The sequence below is a fragment of the Neovison vison genome, chromosome 8 (genome assembly GCF_020171115.1).
Source record: "Neovison vison isolate M4711 chromosome 8, ASM_NN_V1, whole genome shotgun sequence".
Classification (NCBI taxonomy): Eukaryota; Metazoa; Chordata; class Mammalia; order Carnivora; family Mustelidae; genus Neogale; species Neogale vison.
Window position 1 is genome coordinate 52,650,354 of NC_058098.1, and position 16,818 is coordinate 52,667,171.

The following is a 16,818-nucleotide window of genomic DNA, read 5'->3' on the forward strand; positions in this document are numbered from 1 at the left end:
CACCCTGACCACCTTGCCACCTGAGGCAGAAAAGGGGCATCAGCTTAGGGGAGTTAGTCTCATTTCTTATGTCTTGTTGATCTGTGGCTCTGATAATTCTGTTTCCAAAGGGTCTCTGGAACCTGCTCCCTCCTCTCTGGTTCTCCTGCCCCATGACTGTATTCCCATTTTAAAAAATAAGTGGGTGGCTATTCTTAAGGCTGTTTTTCCTACCCCTTCCTTCATCAGTGGTCTTCCCCAGGTTACAGGAAGAAGTAAAAACTCCTTGGAAGATCATTTCTCCTTACTAGATTGCACATTTCTTAAATTGAAAACTTATCTTGTTATTTACTGGGTCCCTGACCACGCAGGACTTGGTACGGCACAAAGCCCACATGGGGCTTAGTAAAGACTCAGGCAGTTGACCAAACATCTTCAGGTCGCCAACAGCTCGTTCAGCTTGTGGCCGGGCCCTCTGCAGTGTCAGAAACAGGACCCGCAGTAGATCTAGGGTGGGCAGGGGACTCTTTCTTCCTGGGTTCCCTGTTTCCTGGAGTTACCTCTATACTGGTCACTTCGGAGGAGAGATCTTTCCTCTTAAGGTCTTGATGGGAAGTGACGTGGGTGGATAACTCCAGGAAGACTCGGCCTCGATAAGTTAGACCATCCTTAAGAGAGTCGGGAATATTCTAGGGCAACGGGAAGGAAAATGGTGAGAAAAGGAACGAGAGAAGAGCAGATAAATGTCCCCTGACACCTATGCCGCGAAGACAGAGATGTTCAGTGACTTCCTGCCTACGGCTGACCACAGTCTTGGGGCGGAATTCCATACACCCTCAGGCATCACTGCGCCCAGAAACCTCTGGGCCTTCATCCCTCTTCCATACCCCGAGGCCCATTCCTCCTTTTCAGGCATTGGACCCACCTATTAACCCGGAGCACGCGTTACCCGAAAATACTTCCCGCTTGGAGGAGGCTTGATAAGTTCCCAGCCTGGCCAATCGGAGCATGTTCCTCCTCCTTGGCAACAGTGATTGGTCCAAGGGGAGTACACATGACCTAAGGCAGCCAATTAGAATCCTCCCCTGGCCTTCCGTATTGGAGGCTCGGATGGCCACTGCCTGCTGGGAGCTTCACTGCAGTGGGAAAGAAAGCAGCCCAGGCAGAAGAGTGGCAGTGGCAGAGCTGAAAGATGGCATGAATGAGGGAGTCTCTTGATGGCATGGAGGTCCCGGTGCCTGCAACTTGTCCTCATTCAGAGTTCTTCCCAGCCCAGTTCCCATCTTTTAAGTGAACTGGAGTTGGCTTCCTGGTCGTTATCATCAGTCTTTAACAGTTCAATACTTTCTACATTTACGTATGCTGTCTTTTTGTCTCCTGTGTCCTTTCCACATGCTGGAAGTCTTACCCGACATTTCATCTGAATGCTCCTTCCTCAGGGAACGCCCCAAGCTCTCCGTCTATTTCTTTCTCGTGCCACGCTCGTCCCATATAGACATAGTCATTAACACATAGCTTACATGTCCTCTACTAGTGTGGTGGACAGAAACCAGGATCAGGCCCTCCCCCAGCACCCCCCAGGCCCCAGAGCTTTCATTCGGTTGGTATTAACCTCCACTATTCCCTAGAGCTGTCATGAGAAGCTTACAGTGTTTTCTTCCTGGATCCTGAAAGGGGCCTTTTTACCCCCTCGGAGAGTCAGGAAGCTGGGGCCAAAACAGGGTAGGAAGCCAGAGTACATTCCTGCAAGGAGAGAGAGTGAGGGGGGCGAGGGTGGGTGGGTGGGTGGGAGAGAGACAGGAGGCAGGGGCCAGGGGGATTGCTTGCCTTCTATTTCTGCTCCAGTAGATGAGATCTGGTTGAGGAACAGGCTGACGGTCCCAATCTCATCCTGGCAACTGTTCTTGGGACTGGAGAGAAACACATCCCGCAGGCTGAACTGCTCACCTAGCTCTGATTGTCTCCTCCCTGGCATGTTTTTCAACCTCCACCCTGGCTCACCAGTCCAGGACTCTGAACTTGATGTAGCTGGAGAGGCAGGGCAGCTGCAAGGGAAAGTGAGAGTCATTGCAGGTGCATGCTCCGAGGTTTCGGTCCTCACAGAGACTGAATACAGCTGGGAAGCGCTGGGTCTGGGTCCAAGGCCTGGCTCAGTCACCAGTAAGCCATGTCACCACAGCCAAGATGGATTTACCATGGGAGCGTATAGGTCTGTGGCTGTGGGCCTCCCCACTCACATGCGCCCCTTGCAAAGCCTTGGGAGAGGCCTATGACTGTGTCCCCTGGTCATTTTGTATTCTTATTCTTGAAATGGTCCCCTAATGGCATGAGCTTCAGGACTGAGACCTGAGTCCACCCTGACCATGGGCTCAATGACTACAGTCTCACACAGCCCTTCACTGTCTGAAGGCATGCTTGTCAACCGTCTTGCACAGAGGCTGTGGCTTAGAACGTCTTCTTCATGGTTAGCAGTTAACTTTTAAACAGCAGGACATCTATCCCTTCCAGAATAAATAATAGTAGTTGCTGTTGTGGGAAAGGGTTTCCTTTGTCCCCAGGCCTGGGCTGAATGATCTACATGGATCACCCGAGTGACTTCTCCCAATAACCCCATAAGCCCAGTGCTGTTATTCCCATTTCTAGACAGGAAAACTGAGGCACAGAGGAACTGAGTTCCTCAAGTTCTCTTTATTTTTATTTATTTATTTATTTTTAAAAAAGATTTTATTTATTTATTTGACAGAGATCACAAGTAGGCAGAGAGGCAGGCAGAGAGAGAGAGAGGAGGAAGCAGGCTCCCTGCTGAGCAGAGAGCCCAATGTGGGACTCGATCCCAGGACCATGAGATCATGACCTGAGCCGAAGGCAGCGGCTTAACCCACTGAGCCACCCAGGCGCCCCTCAAGTTCTCTTTAGAAGCTCTCTTTAGAGCTCTTAACAACTCTGCCACAACCCAGTGAGGGCTGTGATTGTCCCTATTTACAGATGGGGAATGAGGCCCAGAGAGGCAGAGGGACTTGTTCACGGCCACACAGTCAGGGTCGCAGTCAGGACCGCAACCCAAACTTCAGATTCTTGTTTCCATTCTGCCACAGGGTCCCCTCAAATAGGAAAATAAAAAACAATCTGTGTGTAAAACAGAGCTGCTGGGGCCTGAGTGGTACCTCAACTCTCTCAGTTGGGGTCTCCTCTCCTCACTGCACTTCCTGAGGCATGGCTGAGAGTACTTCCCATTGTCCTTTCTACTTGTCTGTTCTCCCCTTGCCAAGGAGCTGGGGGCTTGGGTGGAGAAGGGGAAGGGCTTTCCAGTTGAGCAAGTGGTTAAGAAGAAATGAGGAAAGGCTCCCTAGAAGTGGAGAGATGGGCACTGGAGGGCATCCAGGTCTTCCAATATTACAAATCCTCCAGATTCAAATTTATGGCTGAACCATCTTTTCATCCACACTGTTGAGAACTCTATTCCCCTTTCCCGGTCCCTTATCTTGACTGTCCTTGTTCTGGGGCCCTTGGATTGTAAGCCAGCATACACCCATTTTCAGTAGAGCTTCCCCTGTAGCCTGCCTTGCTGGGGCACTGACAGCCTGGCCTCAGATGCTACTGTCTCTGTGGTCATCCTGCCACTCAGGGTGAGGGTCACATCTGCCTGCTGCATTTCCACAGTGTAGTCACAATCTTCCAAACAGCTCCAGCCTAAGAGACTGTGCTACTTGGGAAATGCACGAGGCTCCAAGGGGTGTTTGGACATCTTTAAATGTTGGAAGGCCTCTTTCAGGGATAAAGGAGGGCCCAACCTGTGCCACTGGTTTCTGAACCTAAAGGCAGCTGAACATCGGGGAAGACTTGCAAGGCTCTGAGCAGTCACAGAGCATCTGAGGATCCCGGCCACAAACCTCATCACAGCTGGAGACAGGTGGGAGGAAACAAAGGTGGGGGATAAACTAGGCTCCTTTTAAAATCTCTTCCTACTTTAAGAGTCTATAAAATCACTCAGGAAGGTAGGGATTATGAAGAATGGGTTAAAGATGATGCCTCATCAGGAGGCAGACCAGGGAAGTTTCTAGCAAGGAGGAGGGTCCCAGGAAGAGTAGAGGGGAACTCATGAGTTGATTTTATGTCACACAAATGTAAGGTATAAGGAAAGCAAACACTCTGTGTATCCAAATAGAAGCCACACAACGTTTTATGCACTAATACTTAATGACAGTGCTCAAGCTATCTCTCAGAATTGCGTACTCTTTCTACATGCAGTTCTTAGAAGCCTGACATGTAGTCAAAAGGCAACCAAGGCTCTTCAAGGGCTTTAAGAAGACTGGCATCCACATTACTGATAGGTGACTGAGAAGGACTGAAAAGCTATAGAAATCAGACTACAGAATCCCACAAAGAAGAGCAACTTGGACCCGTTTAGTATAGGAACAAAAAGCCATACTCCATGTAGCCCATATACTATGTTCCCACAATACCTCTAGGCCATTAACAAAGAGCTATAATTATGTCCAGGGCACTTCGCCTAGAAGATAAGAAAATGCATAATACAATGTAGATTTAAATGATTTTTTTGGTTTTGTTTTATAACGTAGGTAAAAGACACATTTAGGTTTTTGGGAAAGTTCAGTTGTATGGCCCACTCATTTAAAAAAAATTATTATTATTAATATATTTATTTGTCAGAGGGACAGGCACAGAAAGAGAGGGAACACAAGCAGTGGTAGTGAGAGAGGGAGAAGCAGGCTTCCCGCAGGGCAAGCAGCCTGATGCGGAGCTCGATCCCAGGACGCCGGGACCATGACCTGAGCTGAAGGCAGACGCTTAACGACTGAGCCATCCAGGTGCCCCCCACTCATTTCTTAATACTGGACAAATAAAGTACATTTTCTGAAATCTGTCCTGGCCTTCTTCATGTTCCCTGTCAGGCAGATCCCACCCCCATCCCTGGTGCCCCCCACTGTCTTCACCCCATGCTTCTTGGCCCCTACCTTCCCTCCACACCCAAACTTTCCTTTCATTTGTGGGCCAGGAGGAGGAGAGTGATCAAGGTGGAACAGGACTGGGCGCCTGGGGGGCTCAGTCTATTAAGCATCTGACTCTTGATTTCAGCTCAGGTCATTATCTCAGGGTCATAAGATCGAACTCTGCATTAGGCTCCAGGCTCCACACTGAGAGTGGAGCCCGTGTGGGATTCTCTCTCTCTCCCTTCTTCTCCCTTTACCCCTCCCCCAGCTCTCTCTCTCTCAGAGAAGAAAAGAAAAGAAAAAAAGAAAAGATAGAATAGCAATACCTGAATCTGGAAGGTCAGGATCTGGTTCCATATCGGGTTCTCAGTTTCAGTCAGCACATTTGTCTTGAGCTAGGAACATCCCAGAACAGTGTGTCAGTCTGTCCCCCCTCCTCCCTCCACAGACCTCACCTTCCACCCCTTCCAGCCCTGCCCAAGGATGGACGCTGTCTTGGCACAGGGCTGATCATGGGAACGGTCTAAAGACATTTTGACAACCTCTCCTCAGGTACAACGTCAGTCCTTTGTATATCTGCCTAGATCCAGATTCCCTATTACTTATCTTCAGATCATCTTTCAGTTGACTTTGTTATTAAATAGTCATAAGGTTACTAACTTTATATATGAGTGCATATACACAGATTTTGTTAGAAAAACTCTATTATCCCAAAAGAAAAGTGAGCAAAAACCATGTTGACTATGGTAGTACACAATGGCATACCCCTTTCCAAAGCATCAACTTGACTTCATTTTTAAACCTGGCGCTATTCTAAGCAATCATGTCAGTGAAATCAAGGGTTGGTTGGACTGGTTAATACATACTGGTTAACACATTTTTCTGTTTGTGTTACAAAATACAAATTTGTATTTGTAAATGTACTGGTTAATACATTTTTAATACATACTAGAAAATCAGAGATATTAACATTTTTTGAAAATTGTGAAATTGTGTGCCAGCTACTGCCCAAGAGCATCTCACCTAGACCTGAGCATGCAAACCACATTCAGTGTGGTGGTTTTAAAATATGTCCACAAATCCTTTGGAAAACCTTCCTTGGAAAGGTAGACATTAATTTCCCTCCCTTTATATATGGGCTGGATTTAATGATGCTTCTAATAGGTAGAATATGGTGGAAACAATGGTTTATGAATTCTGAGACAAACCTACTTAACTTAACCCAGCATTCCCCAAATTTGAACATAGGATCCTTGTTTTGCACAGACCATCCATCAGCACACTTTGGAAAATACTACTGTCTATTCACAGAGGATCATGGGATGTCAACAACTCTTTTGCCCAGAACCTTCAATTTCTGGATGAAGAAACCCAGCCCCAAAGAAGACAGTGACCATTTCAGTGTTGTTTGCAGACATGTTGTTTCATTCACTCATTCGTGCCCTTCATGCACATTAGGTGTTCAGTGGGCAGATGTGCCCAGCTTGTAGACACAGGGTGACTCAGCCATGGCCTCCATCTTCAAAGACTTCCTGGTCCAGTGGGGTTCAGCCCACTGATGGAGGACCTGAGATCAGAATCCAGGGGTCGAGCCCACCAACTCCATCTTTCCTCACGCACTATCTAGGTGACAATTTCTCAAAATCTCAGACCCTTTCTACACTTACCTTTTCCCCAATTAGTTCCACCTCCAACACAGGACTCACTAAGTGCTGCTTCTCTGTGAACAAGAAGTTATAAGATTTCTAAGACAGCAGCATTTTTTTTCAAGGGAAGGACACATAGAGGTGACAGAACAACTCACACCCCTTCACCATCCGCACTACACCCCTACCCAGGCAGACCTCTCCCATGTCCACTCTATCTCATGTGTCATGGTACATAATGGCAGCGAGGGTGGGCACTGCCATAGGGAACTGGGAGTCTGCATCCAGGCATCAAAGACAGGTTGGGGCATTTGATCCATTTTAAAGAGCATCTATGGAGTCTTCATGAAACAAATCTGGGTGGATTTCAGTCTCATCCTCTCCCCCAGTCCCTGAATCTTAGGTTTGCATCAAAATGGAACAGGAAGGGGCGCCTGGGTGGCTCAGAAGGTTAAAGCCTCTGCCTTTGGCTCGGGTCATGATCCCAGGGTCCTGGGATCGAGCCCCGCATCAGGCTCTCTGCTTGGCGGGAGGCCTTCTTCCTCCTTTCTCTCTCTCTCTGCCTGCCTCTCTGCTTACTTGTGATCTCTGTCTGTCAAGTAAATAAATAAAATCTTTAAAAAAAATTTTTTTTAAATTAAAAAAAAAATGGAACAGGGAAGCCCCATGAGAATCCACGATGCCACTGTGTAGGGAACCTCAGGGTCAGTCCCACCCTGCTACCCTGACTCTAACTGAGATGAAGATCCTCTGCGCAGTAGATGAAGAACTGTAAGTAGGCTACGTTGGTTGGGACCACCGTTGACTTGAAGATCTCAGTAGTGGTGTCATCAGCCCCATAGGGCATCTCTTGATCTACCTGCAGAGACCAGAGAGCTGACAGGGTAGAGTCATAGGATGGCCATGGCCATAGCCACCAGATTTGACTTCCCCAGCTTTCCACTTGGTACAGGGGAGGGATGGCCAACCCTCAAGTGACACGCAGGCAATTAAAGCATGTGAAGATCAGTGGCCGCTCTGAGGGCCCAGGGGCACCCTATGGAAGCAGCCACAGTAGGAAATGTCACTGGGGTGTCAGGGCAGCCTCACCAGAACCTGGTCTCCCACACCGAGGACACAGATGGTGACTTTCAGGTAGCCTCTCACACCACTGTTGGGTTCATTCGGCTGGCAGAGGCCTAACCATTTCCTCAAGAGTGTGTGACCTGAAGGGGCAGAGGGCCCATGGGAGACCGGCCTCCAGTCTCCATCCTTCTTCCCTGAAACCAGTCTTTCTTTCTGTGGGAGAGGGGTGTAGAAATGGGTCTCATATATTCTGGGTCCCCTACAGTAGCAGAGGAAATTGGGAGTCACTCCTACCCATAGGCAAATCTAGTGCACTCACCATGCTGCCAGCCATTGCCTTTAGGAAACAGCAAACCCTCTTCTCCATCCTGGGAACCTACAGTTGTTGTCACTATCCTGGTCTGAGAGAGGCAAGCAGTTTCCCCAACCCTAAGCTCCAACCTTTACCTACTATGTATGTTATGGCCAGATTGTATGCCATGGTTACAGCAGAAACCTCTACTCAAATGCCAGTCTCTGAATACTGCCCTCAAAAATTAGAAATGGAAACCAAGGCAGCAATAAAAGTTGAGCATTTGACCCAAAGGGATGTCTTGAGTTTTAAAGACATTATCATACAGAAAATAATTCATACCCTCTAATACTTTCCTCTCATGTGCTGAACGTACAGGGATTTTGAAATGTTTAGACAACTGGCCTGCTTTTTCTTAGAAGGCACACATACTTGCAACAGCTGGTACCTACCTGGAGAATAGTAGATAAACCCGATATCTGTCTGAAAAGACAAGAGTAGAGTAAGGATTAGTTAGGGTCTCTGGCCAAGATTTGCGATATCAACAAACAGCAGTACTGTACTGACAGTATTAGCCACCAATGCTTGAGAACTCGCCCTGCCCGAACTCCTTTACTCTTTACAACAGCCTACACTCTGGTTCTTTGTCACCTCCACTCTGCAGAGGGGGATACTCAGTGTGAGAGAAGGGCCTGAAGTCTTACAGCTATTACTTGAGAAGGTCTGGATTGAAAGGGTTCTCAGTCACCACACAGCACTACCAGGCCCACGCAGTGTTGACTCTTCCCTGGGTTGGGAAGGGTGTCTCCCATCCTGCGGAAGAGGCTGGTCAAAGGAGGAGCTAGCACAGAGACTATGGGCTTTCCCTTTTCCTCTGGGAGAAGGTTTCTGCCTGAGGCCTGAGGGATGTGGTACAGGATTGAAGTACTAGTATCCTGAATATATAAGAAAATCTCAAAACCGAGTAGTAAGAAAATGACCCAATGAAAATGAGCAAAAGATTTGAAGATTTGTTTATTTAATTTTGAGAGAGAGAGAGAGTGAGTAGGGGGAAGGGCAGAGGGAGGCAATCTTTCAAGCAGACTCCCAGCTGAGCAAGGGGCTCGATGCAGGGCTAGATCCCATGACCCGTGAGATCATGACCTGAGTTGAAAGAGTCAGATGCTTAATGGACTGAGCCACCCAGGCGCCCCAAATGAACAAAAGATCTGAACACACAATTCAACCAAGAAAATATGTAGATGACGAATAAGCACATGGAAAATGCTCAACACCACTAGTCATTAGAGAAGTGTAAATTAAAATCATAGTGAGATAGCTCTACATATAATTGGAATGGCTAAAGTAAAAAAGATGGACTACATGAAGTGTTGACGAGAATTGGGGGGCAATGGGAACTCTAGCACACACTGGTGGTGGGAATATAAAATGATAAAGGCTGGAATTGTTGGGATAAAAACAGTTAGGAAGTTTCTCTAAAAGTTAAACACCACCTAATGTATGAGCTACTCAATCCATTTCTACATATTTATCCAAGAGAAATTAAATTAAGATTCGTACATCCCTGTTATAGCAGTTTAACTGTAACAGTCAAAAACTGAAAATGAGCTAATGTTCATCAACAGAAAAGTGGTTAAACAAACTGGGATAAATCTGTAAATGGACTCCTCAGCGATGAGAAGGAATGAATTATTGACAGGTGCAATGAACATGGATGAATCTCAGAATAATTATGCGGAATGAAAGAAGCCAAACAAAAAAGGGTACGTGCTGTATTGCCCCATTTATATAAAATTCTGGGAAAGGCAAATGAAGCTATAGTTATAGAAAGCAGAGCAGTGGCTGCCTGGGGATGGGAGGGAGGGATGAGGATAGGGATGAGAGATGAGGGGGAGAATGACAAAGGGGCACGAGGAAACTTTTGGGGATGATAGATGTGGCAGATACATTTGTTATCTTGCTTGTGATGATGGTTTCCAGGAATACACACATTTTAAAATGTATCAAATTATACGTCTTAAATCATGTGTAATTAATTCTATGTCAATTGTACCAAACCAAACCCAACCAAACCCAGGCATCCCTAATGAAGCAATGATCGTCAGTGATCGTCAGTGGCTGTTAACAACATAAAAAGAGAGACCAACAGCCATTCTGTGCCTCCCACTGAAGTCATTTTGCCAAATAATGGACCCAAATCTGGCAAGCCTCTAGACAGCACACAGCTGGGCAAAGTGACGTGTGAAATGATCCTTTGGAGATGCAGCCCACAAAATCCAGACTGGAGGAAAACTCTACAGGACAAACTACCCAGTTTCTTTAACAAATTATGGGGGAGAAAAAATGGGCAGGACTCACAGAATCAGAGAGACCTAAAAATACATTTTAACCAGCTGCAATGTATGTGCCTAGTCTGCATCTTAACTTGAACAAACCATGAAGGGAATTCATAAGATAATTAGGGGAATTTGAATATTGGCTAGTATTTAATGTTATCCAGGAATTGGAAAGGTTTTGAAATGTGATAATTACATTTGGTTATGCTTAATAAAAATCTTTACATTCTAGAAATATACACTGAAGTATTTAAAAATAAAATGATATGATATCTGAGATTGGATTCAAAGTAACCCAGCGGGTGGTGTAGACAAAACAACACTGACAATGAATTAGTGAAGTTGAGTGACTGGGATGTGGGAACTCAGGATACTATTCTCTCTGCTTTTGTGTATTTTTGAAGTTTTCCAAGGAAGTGGTTGTTTAAAAAGGTTCACTTTCTCTCATGTCTATGACTTATTTTTTAAAATGTTTAATTTATTTATTTATTTGAGAGACAGAGGCGGGGGCCAGAGAGGGGCAGAGGGAGAGGGAGAGAGAGAGAATCTCAAGCAAGAATCTCCCTACTGAGCACAGAGCCCAATGTGGGCCTCGATCTCACAACACTAAGATCACGATCTGAGCTGAGATCAAGAGTCTGATGCTTAATAGACTGAGCCACCCAGGCGCCCCTCATGTCTGTAACTTATTTAACAGTTCATACCACTGGTCACTTCTGGAAATTGTGCAGTGGTCTCTGAGAGCACAACAATTTTAACCTCCTGCTTCCTAACCTCTCTGGAATCTCACAATCTCTAAGCACCGCCCCCCTTTTTATTTTTTATTTTCATTTTTTATTTATTTTTTAAAAAGATTTTATTTATTTATTTGAGAGAGAGCATGAGCGAGGAGAAGGTCAGAGGGAGAAGCAGACTCCCCGTGGAGCTGGGAGCCTGATGCGGGACTCGATCCTAGGACTCCGGGATCATGACCTGAGCCGAAGGCAGTCGTCCAACCAACTGAGCCACCCAGGCGTCCCCCGTCCCCCCTTTTAAAAAAGATTTTATTTATTTAATCGAGAGAGACAGAGAGTACAGAGGGAGAGGGAGAAGCAGGCTCCCCACTGAGCAGAGAGCCCCATGTGGGGCTCAATCCCAAGACTCTGAGATCCTGACCTGAGCTGAAGGTAGATGCTTAACCCACTGAGCCACCAAGGTGCCCTGCTTATGCTGCTTCTTTAAGGGACAGGTCATGACTCTTCACGTGCTTATTACAAGTTGTGAGAAAGAAACCTTACTTTGATTTGTCCTAAATGTGCCTTTCCCAAGGTGGAAGCTTTTTTCAGTGGTTGCCAGATTTGGCAAATAAAAATATAGATGCCCACTTAAGTAAGAACTACAGATAAATGACGACTTAATTTTTAGTATATGTAGGTTCCCTGCAATATTTTGTGAGAATCCATGCAATATTTGGGGCATCCTTATATTTAAAAAGTATCTATTAGAGCGTCCTGTGTTTAATCTGACCCTACCTTTTCCCAATCTTCCTTAATCTGGAGAATCTTTTTTAGTCCTTCATGACCGTGTCAACTTTCCTCCTCTCTCAGCCTGTGTCTTTCCAAAGCAAACATTTTTTTAAAAAAAATTTTATTTATTTATTTGACAGACAGAGATCACAAGTAGGCAGAGAGGCAGGCAGAGAGAGAGGAGGAAGCAGGCTCCCCGCTGAGCAGAGAGCCCGATGCAGGACTCGATCCCAGGACCCTGGGATCACGACCTGAGCCGAAGGCGGAGGTTTTAACCCACTGAGCCACCCAGGCGCCCCCAAAGCAAACATTTTTATTCTATTCTCATAGGTGGCAATTTTCTCTGTGTTTCTCTGCCTTTTTGGATTTTCTGCTTCCATTTCCTGGAGGCAGAGATTTGAAGTGCCCCGATAGTATTTAAGTGTGGGGGAATTTGACATGGCACCCAGCTCTTTCATAAATGGTACACACTTTCATCCTTACAAGGACTCTGTACTTTGAGAAATGGTACACACTTCCATCCTTACAAGGACTCTGTACTTTGAGAATATCATCAATTCCATTGTACAGATGAGGAAGTAGATGTTCTGAACAACTTGTTTAAATCAACCCATTTCGTAGGTGGATCCAAATCTGGATATTTCTGCCTGAAAATTCAAGTTTTTGCCCCTAAAATTGGGCATGGAGCCCATGGTGGGTCTCTATAACTGTTTCACCAAACCTCCTCCTTCATCCAGGGCTCACTTGGAATCTCCCGATCTCTGAGTTGAATCTCATCAGTGTGGAATTCATCACCTGCAGAAACATCTCAGTTATTCACCTCTCCCATTTCTTCCACCTCTGTGGGAGGACTTATAGGGATTCTCTAAGATTTGCTCAATACTTCCTAGTGACTCATGCTTCCACAAAGGTTTTCCCTTCTAATTCTCATTGATTTCTTAATACCCTGTGAGATTCAGAATTTTAGTTCCCTTCTACTGATGAGGAGATTGATCAGAGGGTCCAATTCATTCGATGAACAAGAAGGTCAGCCCAAAGCAAAGTGTTGCACTCAACTTTCTCCACTACCTGCTGTCCTGATCGTTTACCATGTCCCTGTGTTCCCAAGACCATGCATACTCTTCAAGGGGGAGGCCCTCTTGTTCTCCTTAGCCCTGTGCTGAGCACACAGAAGGCACCTGATAAACACGTTCATCACTGTTACCGAGGTCCCACTGGTTGGGGAATGGAATGTCCCATGTTGAGGGGAAATTTGAGGATCCTTTGGTGGCATGGGAATCCTGGCACATGGGAAGGGCTATTTTCTTCCCTTCGAGGCCCATCTTAGGGTCTAACAGTTGGAATTCCATAAGATTTGTTAAATGGATGAATGGGGAGTCTGGGCTGCCGGGGAGGGACGAAGGAGGTAAAGGCTGTGTGTGGTCAGAAGGATCATCTGAAGTGACTGGCTCTAACGGTGGGGTGGGGACGATGAAGTCCTTTCCAGAATTGAGATGGGATAAGAAGGTGGGCCTACCTTGTTTGGCTCCTCACCTGGATTAAGATGGTCTCATCAAATAACTTAGCAGGTACCTCATAAAAATTCTGGAAGAAGATCTGAAGCAGAGGGAAAGGAGGTAGGGGTTGGATGATATTCCTTCCACCACTTCACCCAAGGACTCGGTTAGCCTGAAGGCTCAGACTAGAATGCTTCTTTTCCAGCTCTTGCCCATTTCATGCTCATGCTCCTCCTTCAGAAGCAGGGGCCTGACAGGCTCCTGGAGGGGGTTCTGCTAGGGTAAAGCGCAGGGGCAGGGGATTCCAGGAGCATCTGTCAAGAGTGGCTCAAGGTCCAGCTAGCTGCCTGGGATACAGACCGGAGCCTCTGTCTCCTTCTAGATTGCCCTATCAGTCCACTGCACCTCCAGCCTCTGCTGAGCCAGAACCATCTTTTCTAAATGTAAACCTAGCCCCATCACTCTCCTCCTAAACTCCCTCCATGGTTCCCAAGTGCCATCTGTGACAGGGTCCCAGTGCATTTTGCAGCCTTCCCTCTGACCATGCCATATCTACTGTTCTGCTAAGTTCTGCTACTTCTTGTTTCTAGGCTTCTGAAGACACTATTGCTTTTTCTTGAATTTTCTTTCTCCATGATGTCCCTCTTTCCCTGCTAGACTCTTCCTTCAAGGTTTTGGAAGCTCTTCCTGAGTCTCCCCATTCCTCCCTACTCTCACCATGCTATTACCTATTGGCCTATTTACCAATTAATTAGTGAGTATTTATGGACTTCCAACTATGATCAGCCCAATGCTATAGCTTAGGGCTTCAGCAGTGGCAAGATGTAATGGTCTGGGCCTGCATTAACAGTGACCCCAGATCTGTTAACCCCAGTTTTGTGCCATTATCATAGTCTATGTGTTCACAGGCCAATCCCCCCACCACCCCAAAGACTACTGGCTCCTCCAATGGGAGGTTTCAAATGATTTTGTCTGTATTCTCAGTGCCAAGCAGTTCTTGGCCCTCTGTAAATGCTCAGCCAATGTTTGTGGAAAAAGCAAGCTTGTCTGATGCCTGCAGGAAATGCCCAGCCCCCAGCTAGCCCCTGGATGCCCACCTTGGCCCAACTGCCCTGTTCAGTTCTGAAGGGCACGTGCAGCCCACCTCGTTGAAGAAAGGGTTGTTTCCCATCTTGATCCGCGTGTTGTACTGGTAGCCTCCAATGACCACATTCACCATCGGCTTGATGTTGTTGCCCATGAGCTGTCGGGCTTCAAATACCTTCACTCGGACCTATGGGGGGAATATGGGGGCAACTGAGGTAGGGGTCTGGGCCCCTTTCTTCAACAGGGACTCTTTTCTAAAAGAGAAAAGTGTTCTGATAAGAGGCATCTACTGGGGTGGAAGGAGACCCACAGCGAACTGGACTTCTCCTGCCTGAAGGTAAGTTCTAGGAAGGCCATGGCTCCTCCTCTTTTCCTCTTCTGGGAACTGTCCCCTCCACTGCTTTGTTCTTTTCATCTTGTGTTACTTAGTGGTTTTCAATTGCAATGGGCTTGTTACAGAATACAGAAATGAAGTCTAATCTTTCCCAGATTTTTTGTTTGTTTTTAAGATTTTATTTATTTATTTGACAGAGAGAGAGATCACAAGTAGGCAGAGAGGCAGGCAGAGAGGGAGGGGGAAGCAGGCTCCCTGCTGAGCAGAGAGCCCCATGACCCTGGGATCATGACCTGAACCGAAGGCAGAGGCTTTAACCACTGAGCCATCCAGGCACCCTTATTTTGTTTTTTACTTTTATCTATGATCTTTTCAGAGAATTGGGAGTTTTAAAGTTCCATGCCATTGAATCTCCGATCTGTGATTTACTCTCTGATTTGCGGTTTCTTCTTCCCCTTTATATACTTTACTGGGCCTCAGTAAAGGGGCTATGACATCTGAGCCTCAAACTAGAAGGCAGGAGGGGAAGAGCAATGCAGAGTCCAGGAGAGACCCTGGCTGGATGAGGCCCAGGGGGAGAAAGAACTGGAGATGGCCATGGCTAGCAGGACACAGGTGTGCGAGCTTGTCATCTGACTGTGGGTAGTAAACAACATTCAGCTCTCTCAGCCCAAGCTGTGGCTCAGCCTTTTTCCATGAGGTGTCCCATGTCTCTAGCAAGTCCAGCAACCCTTCAGGGATAGATACGCATGCAGCTGGACCCTCAGAGACAAGAGTGGGCCAAACCAGGCAAACAGGTCACACATCAGGATTTTGCCCTAACCTCTAGGACAGAGGAAAAGCAGTGATTTGGACATGATAACCCTCTATCCTGGGCAAACTAGCCTGATGAAAAGGGATAGGGTCCAGAGGAGAGGAAAGGAAGGTACTCCAAAGGAGGAATAGCATGTGCAAAGACCTGGCAGCTAGAGAGAAAGGCTTGAGAATGGAGACTGCAAGATGTCCAGGATGCTAGAGCAGGGTGGGGAAGGAAAGAGGCAGGAGACAGAGTGGCTTGCAGAGGTAGGCTTGTGTTATCAAGGGCCTGGGAAGCCACTGTAATGAGTTTGGGTTTTGTCTGGAGGACGTTAAGAGCATCTTCATTTAAAAAAATTTTCATTGTAGGGGTGCCTGGGTGGCTCAGTGGGTTGAAGCCTCTGCCTTCAGCTCAGGTCATGATCCCGGGGTCCTGGGATCGAGCCCCACATCAGGCTCTCTGCTTGGCAGGGAGTCTGCTTCCCCCTCTCTCTCTGCCTGCCTCTCTGCCTACTTGTGATTTCTGTCTGTTAAATAAATAAAAAAATTTTTTTTCATTGTATTTTATATTTTAAAATGATAGTTGACATACAATATTACATTCGTTTCAGTCCTATAACATAGTGATTTGACAACCAGATGTTATACTATGCTTACCACATGTGTAGCTACCTACTGTCATGGAAATCCTCATTTTTTTTTTAAGTTGCTTTTTTTTTTTTAAGATTTTATTTATTTATTTGGGAGACAGAGATCACAAGTAGGCAGAGAGGCAGGCAGAGAGAGAGAGAGGAAGAAGCAGGCTCCCTCCTAAGCAGAGAGCCTGATGCGGGGCTTGATCCCAGGACCCTGGGATCCTGACCTGAGCCAAAGGCAGAGGCTTTAACCCACTGAGCCACCCAGGTGCCCCAGGTATCCTCATTTTTAAGCAGGTGCATGGCATGATAAGAATGACATATTTGAAAGACCCCATTGGCTGAAGGATGGACAGGAGAGAGCTGGAGGCTGGGAATTTAGGAAGAACTTCTGAGTGGTCCAGGGACATGATGGTGGTGGCTCAGGTCAAGGAAGTAAAGTGGTGATGGAGAGGCGGGGACAGTTGGGTGATATTAAGAGCTAGGATTTGGCCATTGACTGGATGCAGGGGATAGGGTGAGGAAGAATGCAGTCAAGAATGACACCCAGTCTCCTTGGCAGGTGGCAGGCTGGAGAGCAGGTGAAGGTGTAGCAGAAATATTGGGTTACAAGTTACAGATCAGAGGGAAGTTGCTGAGCCATGGGATGAGGGTTCCAGAAGTCATAGCAGGAACTCTCCTCAGCCCTTCCCATACA

At 46.7% G+C, this 16,818-nt stretch overlaps 1 protein-coding gene across 1 annotated transcript in view; it reads right to left on the reverse strand.

The window, feature by feature from the left end:
• The window catches only part of FER1L5 (fer-1 like family member 5), a 55,607-nt gene that overhangs the window by 32,712 nt on the left and 6,077 nt on the right, over window positions 1-16,818 (reverse strand). The window contains exons 7-18 of the mRNA XM_044262217.1: window positions 14,416-14,544; window positions 13,309-13,371; window positions 12,520-12,570; window positions 8,387-8,417; window positions 7,667-7,782; window positions 7,313-7,436; window positions 6,599-6,651; window positions 5,258-5,326; window positions 1,981-2,024; window positions 1,807-1,889; window positions 1,628-1,722; window positions 540-668 (exon numbers count right to left, since the gene is read on the reverse strand). Of these exons, the coding sequence (XP_044118152.1) occupies window positions 540-668; window positions 1,628-1,722; window positions 1,807-1,889; window positions 1,981-2,024; window positions 5,258-5,326; window positions 6,599-6,651; window positions 7,313-7,436; window positions 7,667-7,782; window positions 8,387-8,417; window positions 12,520-12,570; window positions 13,309-13,371; window positions 14,416-14,544 (987 nt within the window). The remainder of the gene's footprint in view (window positions 1-539; window positions 669-1,627; window positions 1,723-1,806; window positions 1,890-1,980; window positions 2,025-5,257; window positions 5,327-6,598; window positions 6,652-7,312; window positions 7,437-7,666; window positions 7,783-8,386; window positions 8,418-12,519; window positions 12,571-13,308; window positions 13,372-14,415; window positions 14,545-16,818) is intronic.